Source organism: Kogia breviceps, chromosome 6 (genome assembly GCF_026419965.1).
Source record: "Kogia breviceps isolate mKogBre1 chromosome 6, mKogBre1 haplotype 1, whole genome shotgun sequence".
NCBI lineage: Eukaryota > Metazoa > Chordata > Mammalia > Artiodactyla > Physeteridae > Kogia > Kogia breviceps.
In genome coordinates this window covers 87060236-87080478 of record NC_081315.1, presented here as the reverse complement: position 1 = coordinate 87080478, position 20243 = coordinate 87060236, and the positions used below count along the sequence as shown (strand labels likewise).

At 38.7% G+C, this 20243-nt stretch overlaps 1 protein-coding gene across 3 annotated transcripts in view; it reads right to left on the bottom strand.

The window, feature by feature from the left end:
- The window catches only part of ARAP2 (ArfGAP with RhoGAP domain, ankyrin repeat and PH domain 2), a 206655-nt gene that overhangs the window by 14881 nt on the left and 171531 nt on the right, over nt 1–20243 (bottom strand). For all 3 annotated transcript variants that reach the window (XM_067036312.1, XM_067036311.1, XM_059065959.2), the window contains 3 exons: nt 19749–19831; nt 18657–18692; nt 3526–3589 (listed from right to left, as the gene is read on the bottom strand). In XM_067036312.1, the coding sequence (XP_066892413.1) occupies nt 3526–3589; nt 18657–18692; nt 19749–19831 (183 nt within the window). The remainder of the gene's footprint in view (nt 1–3525; nt 3590–18656; nt 18693–19748; nt 19832–20243) is intronic.

The following is a 20243-nucleotide window of genomic DNA, read 5'->3' as shown; positions in this document are numbered from 1 at the left end:
CGTTCCACAAAAAAAAAAAAAAAAAAATTTCAAGTGAGCACTCCCTTTATATTCTAGTATAGTACAGCTGGCTCCCTTACTCTCTGAAGGTAATATCTCATCTTTTTTTCTGCCCCTACACTTCTAATATCCACCCCTGACTCACATGTGGCAATCTCGCTGATTTAATTGAAAATTATTAGTAATCATCCAATTTCATTTTCCCACCATGAAATGTACCAGTCTCTCTGCATCTATAGCCATATAAACAAGGCTCCCTTCTCTTCCAATAAGTATTTACTCTGATTATAAATAACTCTGCCCCAATCATATCTATAATCACTCAGTGAGCCAGAATATATAGTCAATAATATGAGAACAAATGTGCCCCACACTCTGTTGTACAGTGATTTTTTTTTTTTCACAATGCTGAACACATGCACTTGCTCACATTGCTTCCTGTTGGCTCAGGGCCTGGTTTAATATTCTACCCTCTAATTCCTTGATAGAATTCTCTACACGTATCACCTGGTTTTCCTCCTTCCTCAAAGCTTCTTATTTCTTTTGCTCGATTTTTCGCTTCTGTTTGACCTTTAACATTTGGAATGTCTTAGGGCTTATTTGTCCGTCTTCTCTTTCTCTCTCTCTCTCCCTATAGCCTCCCCTCTCCAATTTTGTGTTCTAATTCTCTTTCATTCATACAGTCTCTCTCTCATCTTACCCTATCCTCCATGGCCTTTCAATACAATCCAAATGCTGACTTCCACAAAATTTACATTTCGGCCCCAAACTTTTGCCTGAGTTTTTGATCTATACACCTAAACTGATGCTCATCATATCCCCTTGTATGCCTAACAGGCATCTCAAATTTCATGTGGCCAAAATAGAACTCTCAATTTTCTTCTGCATCTCTGATAATGTCACCTACATTCATCAGCTGCCCAAGGCCAAACAAACAACTAGGACTCTTCCTTGATTTCTACTCCTCTCAAACTGCTATAGCTGATCAATCTGTAAGCTTTACTGCCTCTACCTTCAAATATTCCTGGATCTGAATATGTCTTACCAGACCCACTGTTACCACCCTAGTCTGAGCTGCCGTCTTCTTCCACAGAGCTGTTCTTCCTGCTTCCATCTTTGACCTCTTACAGTGCAGTTCAACAAAGGAATCAAAATTATTTTCCAGTAATATAAGCTGATTATACCTTTCCCTTGTTTCCCACTGAAACTCCTAAACTGGGACTACATCTGTCCCCTGCCTTCCTCATCTCTTACATCCTCTCTCAAATAGGCCTTCATGATAGTCATGGAATAAGTCAAGATTATAACATGCCAGGACCTTGCTGATCCCCATCCCTGCCCTGGAATGCTCTGCCTGTCCTGTATACCTGGCTCCCTCATTCAGACAGCTCTTGGCACACCTTTCAGATACTCAGAAAGGTATTCCCTTAGAATCTTTCTCAATTAATGTCCTCATATCAGTCACACTGGCTTTCCTTTCCCTAGCTTATTTTATTTATTGTTTTATCACACTACTAATATATTTGAAATTTTATCAGATTATCCTCTATACTATTTTAGAAATACTAATCGAGCATATACTTTGTAAGATGTATTGGGATATACAATTAGTTCTAATAAGACTGACAAGGTCTTTCCTCTCATGGAGTTTACTTTTTTTTTTTTTTTGCGGTACGCGGGCTTCTCACTGTTGTGGCCTCTCCCGTTGCAGAGCACAGGCTCTGGACACGCAGGCTCAGCGGCCATGGCTCACGGGCCCAGCCACTCCGTGGCATGTGGGATCTTCCCGGACTGGGGGACGAACCCGTGTTCCCTGCATTGGCAGGCAGACTCTCAACCACTGCGCCACCAGGGAAGCCCAAGTTTACATTTTAGTAGGAAAGACAGACATAAACCTAAAGACACAAATGCTTTTTAATTAGTATGACAGTGTTGAAGTACAGAATGCTAAGGGTCCCTACAGCCTGAAGGTCTATTTGGTCTGAAGGTCAGGGAAGGTTTCTCTGAGAATGTGACGTGTAAGCAGAAGACTTTTGAGAGAGGGGTAAGGATGGGGATGGATATTAGAAAAGTATTCAGGGAACCAGAAAGAATGCATTGTAAGGGGCACTCACTGTTGGATTGTGTGTGTGTGTGTGTGTATGTATTAACATATATTAACGTTTGCTATTTTCCTGTCTCTTTCCCTATGGAGGTGAACCATTAAATCCTCAAATCCAAAAGGACCTTAGTGTTTACCTTAATCCTAAGAAGTGGAATGAACTAAAGAAATGTAATTGGGCTGAGTCTCTGGGGCCAACACAATGAGGGACAGGTGAGTCAGGGAGAAATAACTTGGTGGTAAGAGCAACCTCTTCTTCCTGGCTATTTACGCCTTGATTTTCAACTACAGAGTCTACTGACTTCAGTTATAAAAATGAAAACAACTTAGTTGTACCATAACCGGGCACTGTAACAGTTTTAGACTCTATAGTTCCAATTTTTCTAATACTTCAAGTCTACTCTTTTTACAGTAGGACTTGAATATCTGGATTTTTAAACAGTCACAAAAAAAGAAGCAAAGTCTCTAAAAAGTTAGCTACTGGTCTTTTTCTGAAAATGCATTCCCAGGTAGTAATAGTAAAATCAGGCTGAGAAAAGCAGTGTTTATTAACCACTGGGAAGGTTAATAAGTTAAATGAACAGAGAAAATGGTTTTCAAAACAAGGACAAGATTTGGGGGTGAATGAACTTCTCACTTGTAAGAGAAACAGGGAAGCACATCCTCAGTAATAAAGAGTGGCAACTTAATTGTTACCAGTGAATTTCAACGCTCTTGTGGGGAAGCATTGCTGGGAATTCGGCCAGACAAGGTTGGGGAAGAAACCAGTCCTATTAATGGGTCTATTTAACCCTTCACTGAAAGAGTGAGTCCTCCAATAGGGAGGAGACTAAATGGAGAATTGAGTATAGACGTTGGCCTCTGGTGCCTCTGTGTTGAACCACTAACTAAATGTATGGTCCTAAGCAAATCATGGAGCCTTTGGTAACCTTTGTTCCCTCATCTATAAGCAGTGTCATGCAATTTGTTTCAAGGAATACATGAGTTAACTTTTGAAGTATCTAGCACACAATATGTATTTAAAGAAATGTAGGTTCCTGTCCTTGTTTCTGGAAAAAGCAGGAAGCCGTGGGGAGAACAAGAAGGAAAAGAGCACATTTTCTAAACAAAGATCAATGTGGGACTCTGGGAGGACCACAGCATAGACAAGTCCATTTCTTACACCACCATCTTGAAGCACTTCCCCAAGCTGAGGAGCTGCTGGGCTGGCAAAAAAAAAAAAAAAAAAGACACAACAAAGAGTAGACTCTCTTTCAAAAAGTAATGGGTAAATCTGCATTCTCATATATTTTTAAAAAACATGAATGAGAAAATAAAAGTATACACATAAAACTCATTAAAAATTCTTTGATAACTACTACCCCATTAACATTTGCTATAAACAGTTGTTATACTTTACTGGCTAGTTGAAACAAATATGATACCTGGGCGATAAAGACATTGGCCATCCACTCCATCTGAGTTTGTGAACTGTCACAACACAGGTGCCTGCAAAACAAGGTTTATAAAATATAATATTCAAAAAGACAATGGAATTCTCCAGTGTATTTGTTTGGTGAGTAAGTGATCAGAAACTTCTTGGGGTTTCTCCTCTTAATGACATTAATGTAATCAAAATGGAGTATTTCAATACAAGTTGCTTCAGGATTCTGTTAAGTGTACAGTTAGAAAATAATAGTATAAATATGCTAGTTTAACCAAAATATAGCCAAAGGCTTTGGTCACTGCTGAAAAATGATCGGTGGTATTTTTGGAAAGGCAGAAAGGTCAGTGTCATTTGATTTCTCAGGTACGTGACTGTAAAACATCTTTTCCCCCAGAAACTCTGAGCCTAAGAAGAAAAAATATGTGCACATAAGAGCAGATTTTTGAAAAAGGCTTAATCAGCTACCTTCATTATGATTATAAACATTAATACCCACAAGTCTCATGAAAAATGAACTAAATGAAAAACCACTGCATGTCCAATAACACTGATTCAGTAACCTTTTATTGAAAACCTACACAGAAATGTTGCCCTCTAGGTTCACATTGTCTATTAGGGGAGCCAGGAATATAAACAAATAAATATAAGACAGTGAGAAAAAGAGAAAGTAAAGTTGAACACAAACATAGAAACAGAGGGAGCTTCAAGATGGCGGAAGAGTAAGACATGGAGACCACCTTCTTCCCCACAAATACATCAGAAATACATCTACATGTGGAACAACTCCTACAGAACACCTACTGAACTCTGGCAGAAGACCTCAGACCTCCCAAAAGGCAAGAAATTCCCCATGTACCTGGGTAGGCCAAAAGAAAAAAGAAAAAACAGAGACAAAAGAATAGGGATGGAACCTGCACCAGTGGGCGGGAGCTGTGAAGGAGGAAAGGTTTCCACACACTAGGAAGCCCTTTTGCAGGCGGAGACCGTGGGTGGTGGAGCGGGTATGCTTCGGAGCCATGGAGGAGAGCACAGCCACAGGGGTGAGGAGGGCAAAGCGGAGAGCTTCCCGCACAGAGGATCGGTGCCGACCAGCACTCACCAGCCTGAGAGGCTTGTCTGCTCACCCACCAGGGTGGGCGGGGGCTGGGAGCTGAGGCTCGGGCTTCCATCGGATCCCAGGGAGAGGACTGGGGTTGGCTGTGTGAACACAGCCTGAAGGGGGCTAGTGCACCACAGCTAGCTGGGAGGCTGTCCAGGAAAAAGTATGGAGCTGCCTAAGAGGCAAGAGACATTTTATTGACTCTTTGCTTCCTGGCGCACGAGGAGATGGGAATAAGAGCGCTGCTTAAAGGAGTTCCAGAGACAGGTGCAAGCTGTGGCTATTAGTGTGGACCCCAGAGATGAGCATGAGATGCTAAGGCTGCTGCTGCAGCCACCAAGGATCCTGTGTGCAAGCACAGGTCACTATCCATAGCTCCCCTACCAGGATCCTGTGCAGCCTACCACTGCCAGGATCCTGTGATACAGGGACAACTTCCCTGGGAGAACACACAGTACACCTCAGGCTGGTGCAACGTTATACCAGCCTCTGTCACTGCAGGCTTGCTCTGAAATCCGTACCCCTCACTCCCCCAGGCCTGAGTGAGCCAGAGCCCCCGAATCAGCTGCTCCTTTAACCCCGTACTGTCTGAGTGAAGAACAGATGCCCTCAGTGACCTACATGCAGAGGCGAGGCCAAATCCAAAGCTGAACCCCAGGAGCTGTGCGAACAAAGAAGAGAAAGGGAAATCTCTCTCAGCAGCCTCAGAAGCAGCGGATTAAAGCTCCACAGTCAACGTGATGTACCCTGCATCTGTGGAATACCTGAATAGACAACGAATCATCCTAAATTGAGGACGTGGAATTTGGGAGCAATGATATATGTATATATTTTTCCCTGTTTCTCTTTTTGTGAGTGTGGATTTGTATGCTTCTATATATGATTTTGTCTCTATAGCTTTGCTTTTACCATTTGTTCTAGGGTGCTGTCTGTCCATTTTTCTTATTAGTTTTTAGCACTTGTTATCATTAGTGGAAATGTTTTTTGGTTTGTTGCTCTCTTTCTTTCCTTTTATTACTTAGAAAATTTTTTAAAATAATTTTTTAGTTTAATAACTTTATTTTACTTTATTGTATTTTATTTTATCTCCTTTCTTTCTTTCTTTTTCTTTCTTTCTCTTTTTTTTCCTACATTTTATTCTGAGTCATGTGGAAGACAGACTCTTGGCACTCCAGCCAGGCATAAGGGCTGTGCCTCTGAGGTGGGAGAGCCAAGTTCAGGACAGTGCTCCACAAGAGACCTCCCAGCTCCACGTAATATCAAATGGCGAAAATCTCCCAGAGATCTCCATCTCAACGCCAAGAACCAGCTCCACTCAACGACCAGCAAGCTACAGTGCTGGACACCCTATGCCAAACAACTAGTAAGAAAGGAACAGAAAACCATCCATTAGCAGAGAGGATGCCTAAAATCATAATAAGGATACAGAAACCCCAAAACACACCACCAGACATGGCCCTGCCCACCAGAAAGACATATCCAGCCTCATCCACCAGAACACAGGCACTAGTCCCCTCCACCAGGAAGACTACACAACCCACTGAACCAACCTTAGCCACTGGGGACAGACCAAAAACAATAGGAACTACGAAACTACAGCCTGCGAAAAGGAGACCCCAAACACAGTAAGTTAAGCAAAATGAGAAGACAGAGAAACACACAGCAGAGGAAGGAGCAAGGCAAAACCCCACCAGACCTAACAAATGAAGAGGAAATAGGCAGTCTACCTGAAAAAGAATTCAGAATAATGATAGTGAAGATGATCCAAAATCTTGGAAATAGAATGGAGAAAAGAAATGTTTAACAAGGACCTAGAAGAACGAAAGAGCAAACAAACAGTGATGAAGAACACAATACATGAAATTAAAAATTCTCTAGAAGGGATCATTAGCAGAATAACTAAGGCAGAAGAACAGATAAGTGACCTGGAACATAAAATAGTGGAAATAACTACTACAGAGCATAATAAAGAAAAAAGAATGAAAAGATTGAGGACAGTCTCAGAGACCTCTGGGACAACATTAAACACACCAACGTTCAAATTATAGGGGTCCCAGAAAAAGAAGAGGAAAAGAAAGGGACTGAGAAAATATTTGAAGAGATAATAGTTGAAAACTTCCCTAATATGGGAAAGGAAATAGTTAGTCAAGTCCAGGAAGCAAAGAGAGTCCCATATAGGATAAATCCAAGAAGAAACATGCCAAGACACATATTAATCAAACTATCAAAAAATTAAATACAAAGAAAAAGTATTAAAAGCAGCAAGGGAAAAGAATCCCCATAAATTTACGTTTTTCATAAACTTATGTCTTTCATAAAACATATGTTTATGTTTTTCAGCATAAACTCTGCACACCAGAAGGGAATGGCAGGACTTATTTAAAGTGATGAAGGAGAAAAATGTACAACCAAGATTACTCTACGCAGAAAGGATCTCATTCAGATTTGATGGAGAAAATAAAACCTTTACAGACGAGCAAAAGCTAAGAGAATTCAGGACCACCAAATCAGCTTTACAACAAATGCTAAAGGAACTTCTCTAGGAAAGAAAGAAAAGAGAAGGAAAAGACCTACAATAACAAACCCAAAACAATTAAGAAAATGGTAATAGGAACATACATATCGATAATTACCTTAATGTAAATGGATTAAATGCTCCAAGCAAAAGACACAGACTGGCTGAATGGATACAAAAACAAGACCCATCTATATGCTGTCTACAAGAGACGCACTTCAGACTTAGGGACACATACATACTGAAAGTGAGGGGATGGAAAAAGGTTTTCCATGCAAATAGAAATCAAAAGAAAGTTGGAGTAGCAATTCTCATATCAGACAAAGTAGCCTTGAAAACAAAGACTATTACAAGAGACAAAGAAAGACACTACATAATGATCAAGGGATCAATCCAAGAAGAAGATATAATTGTAAATATTTATGCACCCAACATAGGAGCACCTCAATATATAAGGCAAATACTAACAGCCATAAAAGGGGAAGTCGACATTAACACAATCATAGTAGGGGACTTTAACACCCCACTTTTACCAATGGACAGATCATCCAAAATGAAAAAAAATAAGGGAACACAAGCTTTAAATGATACATTAAACAAGATGGACTTAATTGATATTTATAGGACATTCCATCCAAACACAACAGAATACACATTCTTCTCAAGTGCTCATGGAACATTCTCCAGGAACATTCTCCAAGATCATATCTTGGGTCACAAATCAAGCCTTGGTAAATTTAAGAAAACTGAAATTGTACCAAGTATCTTTTCCAACCACAACACTATGAGACTAGATATCAATTACAGGAAATTACAGGAAAAATCTGTATAAAATACAAACACATGGAGGCTAAACAACACACTACTTAATAACCAAGAGATCACTGAAGAAATCCAAGGGGGAATAAAAAAATACCTAGAAACAAATGACAACGAAAACATGATGGCCCAAAAACTATGGGATGCAGCAAAAACTGTTCTAAGAGGGAAGTTCATAGCAACACAATCCTACCTTAAGAAACATCTCAGATAAACAACCTAACCTTACACGTAAAGCAATTAGAGAAAGAAGAACAAAAAAACGCCAAAGTTAGCAGAAGGAAAGAAATCATAAAGATAAGGTCAGAAATAAATGAAAAAGAAATGAAGGAAACGATAGCAAAGATCAATAAAACTAAAAGCTGGTTGTTTGAGAAGATAAACAAAATTGATAAACCATTAGCCAGACTCATCAAGAAAGAAAGCAAGGGAGCCTGAACCAAGATGGCAGAGTAGAAGGAAGTGCTCTCACTCCCTCTTGTGAGAACAGAATCACAACTGGCTGCTGGACAATCATAGACAGGAAGATACTGCAACTCACCAAAAAAGATACCCCACATCCAAAGACAAAGGAGAAGTCACAATGAGATGGTATGAGGGGAGCAACCACAGCAAAATCAAATCACATAACTGCTTGGTGGCTGACTCAGAGACTGGAGAACACTTATACCACAGAAGTCCACCCACTGGAGTTAAGATTCTGAGCCCCACGTCAGCCTTCCTAACCTGGGGTTCTAGAAACGGGAGGAGGAATTCCTAGAGAATCAGACTTCGAATTCACGTGGGATTTGATTGCATGACTTAGACAGGACTGGGGGAAAGAGAGACTGCACTCTTGGAGGGCACACACAAAGTAGTGTGTGCATTGGGACCCAGGGGAAGGAGCAGTGACTCCAGGGGAGACTGAACCAGACCTACCAGCTAGTGTTGGAAGGTCTCCCGCAGAGGTGGGGGGTGGCTCTGTCTCACCATGAGGACAAGGACACTGGCAGCAGAAGTTCTGGGAAGTACTCATTGGTGTGAGCCCTCACAGAGTCCGCCATTAGCCCCACCAAAGAGCCCTGGTAGCCTTCAGTGTTGGGTTGCCTCAGGCCAACAAGGAACAGGGAGGGCACCCAGCCCCACCCATCAGCAGGCAAGAGGATTAAAGTTTTACTGAGCTCTGCCCACCAGAGCAACACCCAGCTCTACCCAAAACCAGTCCCTCCCATCAGGATACTTGCACAAGCCTCTTGGATAGCCTCATCCACCAGAGGGCAGACAGCAAAAGCAAGAAGAACTACAATCCTGCAGCCTGTGGAACAAAAACCACATTCATAGAAAGACACACAAGATGAAAGAGGAAGGAACAAGATAAACCCCCAGAAAAACAGCTAAATGAAGTGGAGATAGGCAACTGTCCAGAAAAAGAATTCAGAATAATGATAGTGAAGATGATCCAGGACTTCGGAGAAATAAAGGAGGCAAAGATCGAGAAGATGCAAGAAATGTTTAACAAAGACCTAGAAGAACTAAAGAACAAACAAATAGAGATGAACAATACAATAACTGAAATGAAAACTACAGGAATCAAGAGCAGGAAGGAATCAATAGCAGAATAACTGAGGCAGAAGAATGGATAAGTGACCTGGAAGACAGAATGGTGGAATTCATTGCTGCAGAAGAGAATAAAGAAAAAAGAATGAAAAGAAATGAAGACAGCCTAAGAGACCTCTGGGTCAACATTAAACACAACATGTGCATTATATGGGTCCCAGAAGAAGAGAGAAAGAGAAAGAATCCGAGGAAATATTTGAAGAGATTATAGTCTCAACCTTCCCTAACATGGGAAAGGGAAAAGCCACCCAAGTCCCGGAAGCAGAGTGAGTCCCATACAGGATAAACCCAAGGAGAAACATGCCAAGACACATAGTAATCAAATTGGCAAAAATTAAAGACAAAGAAAAATTATTGAAAGCAGCAAGGGAAAAATGAAAAATAACATACAAGGGAGATTAACAGCTGATTTCTCAGCAGAAATTCTACAAGCCAGAAGGGAGTGGCATGATATACTTAAAGTGATGAAAGGGAAGAACCTACAACCAAGATTACTCTACCCAGCAATGATCTCACTCACATTCCATGGAGAAATCAAAAGCTTTACAGACAAGCAAAAGCCGAGAGAATTCAGAACCACCAAACCAGCTGTACAACAAATGGCAAAGGAACTTCTCTAAGTGGGAAAAACAAGAGAAGAAAAGGACCTACAAAACCACACCCTAAACAATTAAGAAAAGGGTCATAGGAACATACATATCGATAATTACTTTAAACGTGAATGGATTAAATGCTCCAACTAAAAGACACAGGCTTGCTGAATGGATACGAAAACAAGACCCATCTATATGCTGTCTACAAGAGACGCACTTCAGACCTAGGAACACATAGAGACTGAAAGTAAGGGGATGGAAAAAGATATCCCATGCAAAGGGAAATAAAAAGAAAGCTGGAGTAGCAATACTCATATCAGATAAAATAGACTTTAAAATAATGTTACAAGAAACAAGGAAGGACAATACATAATGATCAAGGGATCAATCCAAGAAGAATATATAACAATTATAAATATGTATGCACCCAACATAGGAGCACCTCAATACATAAGGCAACTGCTAACAGCTGTAAAAGAGGAAAATGACAGTAACAGAACAATATTGGAGGATTTTAATACCTCACTTTACACTAACGGACAGACCATACAAAATGAAAATAAATAAGAGAAGCTTTAAATCACACAACAAACCAGATAGCTTTAATTGATATTTACAGGACATTCCACCGAAAAGCAGCAGATTACACTTTCATCTCAAGTGCTCACGGAACATTCTCCAGGATAGATCACATCTTGGGTCACAAATCAAGCCTCAGTAAATTTAAGAAAATTGAAATCATATCAAGCATCCTTTCTGACCACAACACTATGAGATTAGAAATGAATTACAGGGGAAAAAAACATAAAAATCACAAACACATGGAGGCTAAACACTACGTTACTAAATAATCAAGAGATTGCTGAAGATATCAAAAAAGAAATGAGCAAATAACTAGAGACAAATGACAATGAAAACACAACAATCCAAAACCTATGGGATGTAGCAAAAGCAGTTCTAAGAGGGAAGTTTATAGCTGTACAAGTCTACCTCAGAAAAGAAAAATCTCAAATAAATAATCTAACCTTACAGCTAAAGGAACTAGACAAAGAAGAACAAACAAAACCCAAAATTAGCAGAAGGAAAGAAATCATAAAGATCAGAGCAGAAATCACTGAAATAGAAACAACGAAAAGAATAGCAAGGATCAATAAAACTAAAAGCTGGTTCTTTGAGAAGATAAATAAAATTGATAAACCATTACCCAGACTCATCAAGAAAGAGAGAGGACTCAAATCAATAAAATTAGAAATGAAAAAGGAGAAGTTACAACAGACATTGCAGAAATACAAAGCATCCTAAGAGAGTACTACAAGAAACTCTATGCCAATAAAATGGACAACCTGGAAGAAATGGACAAATTATTAGAAATGCACAACCTGCCGAGACTGAACCAGGAAGAAATAGAAAATATGAACAGACCAATCACAAGCACTGAAATTGAAACTGTGATTAAACAACAAACAAAAGCCCAGGACCAGATGGCTTCACAGGTGAATTCTATCAAACATTCAGAGAAGAGTTAACACCCATCCTTCTCAAACTCTTCCAAAGAATTGAAGAGGAAGGAACACTCCCAAACTCATTCTATGAGGCCACCATCACCCTCATACCAAAACCAAAGATACTACAAAAAAAGAAAATTACAGACCAATGTCACTGATGAATATAGATGCAAAAATCCTGAACAAAATACTATCAAACAGAATCCAACAGCACATTAAAAGAATCATACACCATGACCAAGTGGGATTTATTCCAGGGATGCAAGGATTCTTCACTATACGCAAACCAATCAATGCGATACACCGTATTAACAAATAAAGAATAAAAACCATATGGTTATCTCAATAGATGCAGAAAAAGCTTTTGACAAAATTCAACACCCATTTATGATAAAAAAAAAAACTCTCCAGAAAGTGGGCATAGAGGGAACATACTTAAACATAATAAAGGCCATGTACAACTAACCCACAGCAAACATTCTCAATGGTGAAAAAATGAAAGCAATTCCTCTAAGATCAGGAACAAGACAAGGATGTGCACTCTCACCACTATTATTCAACATAGCTTTGGAAGTCCTAGCCTCGGCAATCAGAGAAGAAAAAGATATAAAAGGAATACAAATTGGAAAAGAAGAAGTAAAACTGCCACTGTTTGCAGATGACATGATACTATACATAGAGAATCCTAAAGATGCCACCAGAAAACTACTAGAGCCAATCAATGAAATTGGTAAAGTAGCAGGATACAAAAGTGATGCACAGAAATCTCTTGCATTCCTATACACTAATGATGAAAAATATGAAAGAGAAATTAAGGAAACACTCCCATTTACCACTGCAACAAAAAGAATAAAATACCTAGGAATAAACCTACCTAGGGAGACAAAAGACCTGTATGCACAAAATTATAAGACACTGATGAAAGAAATTAAAGATGATACCAACAGATGGAGAGATATACCATGTTCTTGTATTGGAAGAATCAATATTGTGAAAATGACTATACTACCCAAAGCCATCTACAGATTCAATGCAATCCCTATCAAACTACCAATGGCATTTTTTATGGAATTAGAACAAAAAAATCTTAAAATTTGTAAGGTGACACAAAAGACGCAGAATAGCCAAAGCAGTCTTGAGGGAACAAAACGGAGCTGGAGGAATCAGACTCCCTGACTTCAGACTATACTACAAAGCTACAGTAATCAAGACAATATGGTACTGGCACAAAAACAGAAACACAGATCAATGGAAAAAGATAGAAAGCCCAGGGGTAAACCCACACAGCTATGGTCAACTAATCTATGACAAACGAGGCAAGGATATACAATGGAGAAAAGACAGTCTCTTCATAAGTGGTGCTGGCAAAACTGGACAGCTACATGTAAAAGAATGAAATTAGAACAATCCTTAACACCATACACAAAAATAAACTCAAAATGGATTAGAGACCTAAATGTAAGACTGGACATTATAAAGCTTGTAGAGGAAAACATAGGAAGAACACTCTTTGACATAAATCACAGCAAGATCTTTATTGATCCACCTCCTAGAATAATGGAAATAAAAACAAAAATAAACAAATGGGACCTAATGAAACTTAAAAGCTTTTGCACAGCAAAGGAAACCATAAACAAGACGAAAAGACAACCCTCAGAATGGGAGAAAATATTTGCAAATGAATCAATAGAGGATTAATCTCCAAAATATATAAACAGCTTATGCAGCTCAACATTAAGAAAACAAACAACCCAATCCCCAAATGGGCAGAAGACCTAAATAGACACTTCTCCAAAGAAGACATACAGATGGCCAAGTAGCACATGAAAAGCTGCTCAACATCACTAATTATTAGAGAAATGCAAATCAAAACTGCAATTAGGTATCACCTCACACCAGTTAGAATGGGCTTCATCAGAAAATGTACAAACAACAAATGCTGGAGAGGGTGTGGAGAAAAGGGAACCCTCTTGCACTGTTGGTGGGAATGTAAATTGATACAGCCACTATGGAGAACAGTATGGAGGTTCCTTAAAAAACTAAAAATAGAATTACCATATGATCCAGCAATCCCACTACTGGGCATATACCCAGAGAAAACCATAATTCAAAAAGACACATGCACCCCAATGTTCACTGCAGCATTATTTACAATAGCTAGGTCATGGAGGCAACCTAAATGCCCAACGACAGACAAATGGATAAAGAAGATGTGGTACATATATACAATGGAGTATTACTCAGCTGTAAAAAGGAACGAAATTGGGTCACTTGTTGAGATGTGGATGGATCTAGAGACTGTCATACACAGTGAAGTAAGTCAGATAGAGAAAAATATCATATATTAATGCAAATATGTGGAACCTAGAAAAATGGTACAGATAAACTGGTATACAAGGCAGAAACTGAGACACAGATGTAGAGAACAGAGGTATGAACATGCAGGGAAATGTATGGAAAAGCTGCAGGGGGATGGGGGTGGTGCTATGATGAACTGGGTGATTGGGATTGACAATGTATACACTGATGTGTATAAAATTGATGACTAATAAGAACCTGCTGTATAAAAAAAATTATAGGAAGCAATAATGTAAATAAAAAAGGGAGAAGACTCCAATCAATAGAAGTAGAAATGAAAAAGGAGATGTAACAACTGACACTGAAGAAATACAAAGGATCATGAGAGATTACTATCAGCAACTATATGCCAATAAATGGACAACCTGGAAGAAATGGACAAATTCTTAGAAATGCACAACTTGCCGAGACTGAACCACAAAGAACTAGAAAATATGAACAGACTAATCACAAGCACTGAAATGGAAACTGTGATTAAAAATCTTCCAACAAACAAAAGCCCAGGACCAGATGGCTTCACAGGCAAATTCTATGAAACATTTAGAGAAGAGCTAACACCTATCCTTCTCAAACTCTTCCAAAATATAGCAGAGGGAGGAACACTCCCAAACTCATTCTACGAGGCCACCATCACTCTGATACCAAAATCAGACAAAGATGTCATAAAGAAAGAAAACTACAGCCCAATATCACTGATGAACATACATGCAAAAATCCTCAACAAAATACTAGCAAACAGAATCCAACAGCACATTAAAAGGATCATACACCATGATTAAGTGGGGTTTATCCCAGGAATGCAAAGATTCTTCAATATATGCAAATCAATCAATGTGATACACCATATTAACAAATTGAAGGAGAAAAACCATATGATCATCTCAAGAGATGCAGAGAAAGCTTTCAACAAAATTCAACACCCATTTATGATAAAAACCCTGCAGAAAGTAGGCAGAGAGGGAACTTTCCTCAACAAAATAAAGGCCATATATGACAAAACCACTGCCAACATCATCCTCAATGATGGAAAACTGAAACCAATTCCACTAAGATCAGGAAAAAGACAAGGTTGCCCACTCTCACCACTCTTATTCAACATAGTCTTGGAAGTTCTTGCTGCAGCAATCAGAGAAGAAAAATAAATAAAAGGAATCCAAATAGGAAAAGAAGAAGTAAAGCTGTCACTGTTTGCAGATGACATGATACTATACATAGAGAATCTTAAAGATGCTACCAGAAAACAACTAGAGCTAATCAACGAATTTGGTAAAGTAGCGGGATACAAAAGTAATGCACAGAAATCTCTTGCATTCCTATACACTAATGATGAAAAATCTGAAAGTGAAATTAAGAAAACACTTCCATTTACCATTGCAAAACAAAGAATAAAATCTCTCGGAATAAACCTACCTAAGGAGACAAAAGATCTGTGTGCAGAAAATTATAAGACACGGATGAAAGAAATTAAAGATGCTACAAATAGATGGAGAGATATACTATGTTCTTGGCTTGGAAGAATCAACATTGTGAAAATGATTACACTACCCAATGCAATCTACAGATTCAATGCAATCCCTATCAAACTACCACTGGCATTTTTCACAGAACTAGAACAAAAATTTTCACAATTTGTATGGAAACACAAAAGACCCCGAATAGCCAAAGCAATCTTGAGAAAGAAAATCGGAGCTGGAGGAATCAGGCTCCCTGACTTCAGACAATACTACAAAGCTACAGTAATCAAGACAGTATGGTACTGGCACAATAACAGAAATATAGATCAATGGAACAGGATAGAAATCTCAGAGATAAACCCACGCACATATGGTCGCCTTATGTTTGATAAAGGAGGCAAGAATATTCAGTGGAGAAAAGACAGCCTCTTCAATAAGTGGTTCTTGGAAAACTGGATAGCTACATGTAAAAGAATGAAATTAGAACACTCCCTAACACCATACACAAAAATAAACTCAAAATGGATTAGAGACGTAAATTTAAGGCCGGGCACTATCAAACTCTCAGAGGGAAAATAACATAGGCAGAACAAACACTCTATGACATAAATCACAGCAAGCTCCTTTTTGACCCACCTCCTAGAGAAATGGAAATAAAAACAAAAATAAACAAATGGGACCTAATGAAACTTAAATGCTTTTGCACAGCAAAGGAAATCATAAACAAGATGAGAAGACAACCCTCAGGATGGGAGCAATTATTTGCAAATGAAGCAACTGACAAAGGATTAATCTCCAAAATTTACAAGCAGCTCATGCAGCTCAATATCAAAAAAAGAAACAACCCAAGGCAGAAATGGGCAGAAGACCTATATAGGCATTTCTCCAAAGAATATATACAGATTGCCAACAAACACATGAAAGAATGCTCAACATCATTAATCATTAGAGAAATGCAAATCAATACTACAATGAAATATCATCTCACATGGGTCAGAATGGCCATAATCAAAAAATCTACAAACAATAAATGCTGGAGAGGGTGTGGAAAAAAGGGAACCCTCTTGCACTGTTGGTGGGAATGTAAATTCATAGAGCCACTATGGAGAACAGTATGGAGGTTCCTTAAAAAACTAAAAATAGAACTACCATATGATGCAGCAATCCCACTACTGTGCATATACTCTGAGAAAACCATAATTCAAAAAGAGTCATGTACCAAAATGTTCATTGCAGCTCTACTTACAATAGCCAGGACATGGAAGCAACCTAAGTGTCCATCAACAGATGAATGGATAAAGAAGATGTGGCACATATATACAATGGAATATTACTCAGCCATAAAAAGAAACGAAAATGAGTTATCTGTAGTGAGGTGGATGGACATAGAGTCTGTCATACAGAGTGAAGTAAGTCAGAAAGAGAAAAACAAATACTGTATGCTAACACATATATATCGAATTAAAAAAAAAAGGTCATGAAGAACCTAGGGGCAAGATGGGAATAAAGACACAGACCTACTAGAAACTGGACTTGAGGATATGGGGAGGGAGAAGGGTAAACTGGGACAAAGTGAGAGAGTGGCATGGACATATATACACTACCAAACGTAAAATAGATAGCTAGTGGGAAGCAGCTGCATAGCACAGGGAGATCAGCCCTGTTATTTATGACCACCTAGAGGGGTGGGAGAGGGAGGGTGGGAGGGAGGGAGATGCAAGAAGGAAGAGATATGGGGCCATATGTATATGTATAACTGATTCACTTTGTTATAAAGCAGAAACTAACACATCATTGTAAAGCAATTATACTCCAATAATGATGTTTAAAGAAAAAACAGAAAACATAGAAACAACACACTTGGGGATGAGGTGGGGTTGTTTCCTATAAGAGGACAATTTTGTAACTGATATTAGAATGGCATAGTGGACATTTCAATGTAATTATATTTTTTTATATTTCTGTATTATAATTTGGAAGAATGTTAGTATGAAACTTCTAAAAATAATCCTTGCCTCTTTATTAGATTCTCATGAAGACAGTGTCCCTTCCCATTACCATGTCCAAGAAAACTGTTCCCTCTACAAATCATTTAAATTTTGCATCCATGTGCACAAAAAACTGTAGATGCAAAGAAGAAATAAACTATGATTAGAGGGGAGAGTTATCTGATAAGACTTTTGGAGCATTTTAGCTATGGTTTGAATAATAAATGATAGCTGAGTTTGCCAGGTCAGCAGGAAGAAGGTAAAAGTGATGAGGGAAGGGGGAACACATACTATGGAAGAAGGTTCAATAAAGGGACCCTGTATATTAAATATATGACATGAAGCAGCAAGGCATGTAGGATGAATCAAGACAGATTTTATTTTATCATTAAGTAAAAGAGGGAAAGTCATGGGAGATGCAGTTGATGGAGCTTCATGTTAAAGGGTCTTGTGTGCTGTGCCAGCAATCCTGTACTTTATCCTGTAGGTTTAGGATTCACAGAAGAGTTTTAAAGCAGAAAAGAGACATGATGCCTTTTAGAAAATATCTTTGGTGCTGGGTGGAGAATGTATCAGAAACCAAAAGCAATGTCAGAGGCATGAAGAGCACTTAGGACTCCTGGAATAATCCAGGCAGATGAATTAAGGCTTTAAGGATAGAGGTCTGATCAGAGAGATAATTAAGAGGAGGGTGTGGTATGGCTTAGGGATTCATTAGACATAGGTTGGTAAGGGAGAAGGAGACATCTAGTCCAATCTCTATGGAGAGTGGCTAGATCCTTGTGACATCAATGGGAAAAAGTACCTCTATGGAAAGAACAGGTTTTAAACTAAGATTTTTTTTTTTTTTTTTTTTTTACTCTGAGTTTTGGTGACTTATTATCCTTTATTTAAAACTGAGTTTTGCGTGCTTATCCCATAAAACCAGATATTCCACATTTACATAATAAGTAGGAAGAAATCATGTGTAGCTACTCTTTAGAGGCAGTGGCTAGGATACATGAGACTGAAATAGACCTAAACCCTGAAGCAAATCTACTTTCCTCTTCTTAGGCTCAAAGTATTTAGAAAAGATTTTCACTTCAGTTAGAAGAAATATTTCCTGTCTCTAGATCTATCTGCCAAATAATATCATTATTCATTTACTAATATTCATGTATCATCAATATATCAAATCCAAAACCTGCTGGCTGTTAACTTACCAGAGATGTTTTTCAGAATATGCCGTCAATCCCCAACTGCATTGCATGGGAAAAAAACACATGCATACATATTAAAAATGATTCATTTTACAAGATAATACACAAGATTAGATGTTAAGGAGGTAATATTTAATGGTGGGAATGCATAACAGAATTGATACCCACAAGTGATGATTCATTGGGTATGATTTATCTAGAGGTAAATGATAGATGTTGAGGGATTTGGCTACAAATTTAAATACACTGAAGGACACGGGGAAAGGGTCTCGTGATGTTATGTGGCAGTGGGGGAAATCTCTCACAGGATATTTGGGGCTGAGTAAGGACAGATTTCTCGGAAAATGGTCAAAATCAGATAATATATACATTTACTTATTGATACTGTGAGAAATTTTAAAGAATGTGCCAGTCACAACACAGATATATGTGCTGGGCTTAGAAATTAAGCACAGAGGCAAAAGTGAGGACATTTTCAGTGACAGAATCTGAATCATATGCAGTTCATTAAAATGACATTTCATGATATTAAAAGTATTAGTACACACATTAATTAGCTAATCAAAGTAATCTGTGATGAGAAAGTGTGGCATAACTCGAATGTTGGGTTGATTCAAGTGCTAAGGAGAAACGTAATATTTAAGAAGGGTCCACTTCCTCTCAACCATCTGTGTGCTGTGGGTTTATTACCAAACTCAGCAAAATGAAGGGGGCAAATTATAGAGCCAGGACCAAGATGTTGTAAAACCCATGGAGGCTGGAGGGCAGCATTTGTCTTCCTTTGAAGGAATGGGATGTGGAGAAACCCATGTGCTTCCCAGCAGACAGGGCCTTCTGGGGATTTCTTGTTCTACACAGAGGAGATGCAATCATCCAGGAGCTTGACTTGAGCGGGAACATCATCATCCCTCCTTATCCACCCACACAGGTTCCCTTGATCTGCCATAGGTCCCCTGCCACATGTCTGTGGCAACTTAAGGAATCTTTCTAAAGCTTAACTTATAACAAGTTAGACTAATGCCACTGATCCCTAAGTCCTTGAACAGACATTCTTTCCTGTAACTTTTTCAAGAACTCTTCCCTTCCAAGCTTTACCTTGTTGGAGGCTTCATCTTCTTTTTTACTCCAAGATAAAACTTCATCGAACTGAGAGAAAACACTTTGTCAGGTTTACTACTCTGTAAAGGAAAACAAGGTAATTTGTAATTAAACAGATTTTATCAGTATCCTTCTATTTTCCTTAAGTATTAAGAATCGAGTTTAGAATGTTTAGTTTAGTTTAGTTTAGTTTCTCCAATGTTTCATGAACGTAATACCAAATTTTTAGTACATGAAGATTGTTTTGATTACAATGTTATAAATTTAAATAAATCTGGATACACATGCATGATTATATATGTGTGTATATGTATATACAAACACACACATACAATAATTCCTTATTCAAAACACTTGGGACCAGATGCATATGAGAACTGATAATTTTTCAATTTTTCATATTTAAAAAATACATGTGCAGGGCTTCCCTGGTGGCGCAGTGGTTGAGAGTCCGCCTGCCGATGCAGGGGATATGGGTTCGTGACCCGGTCA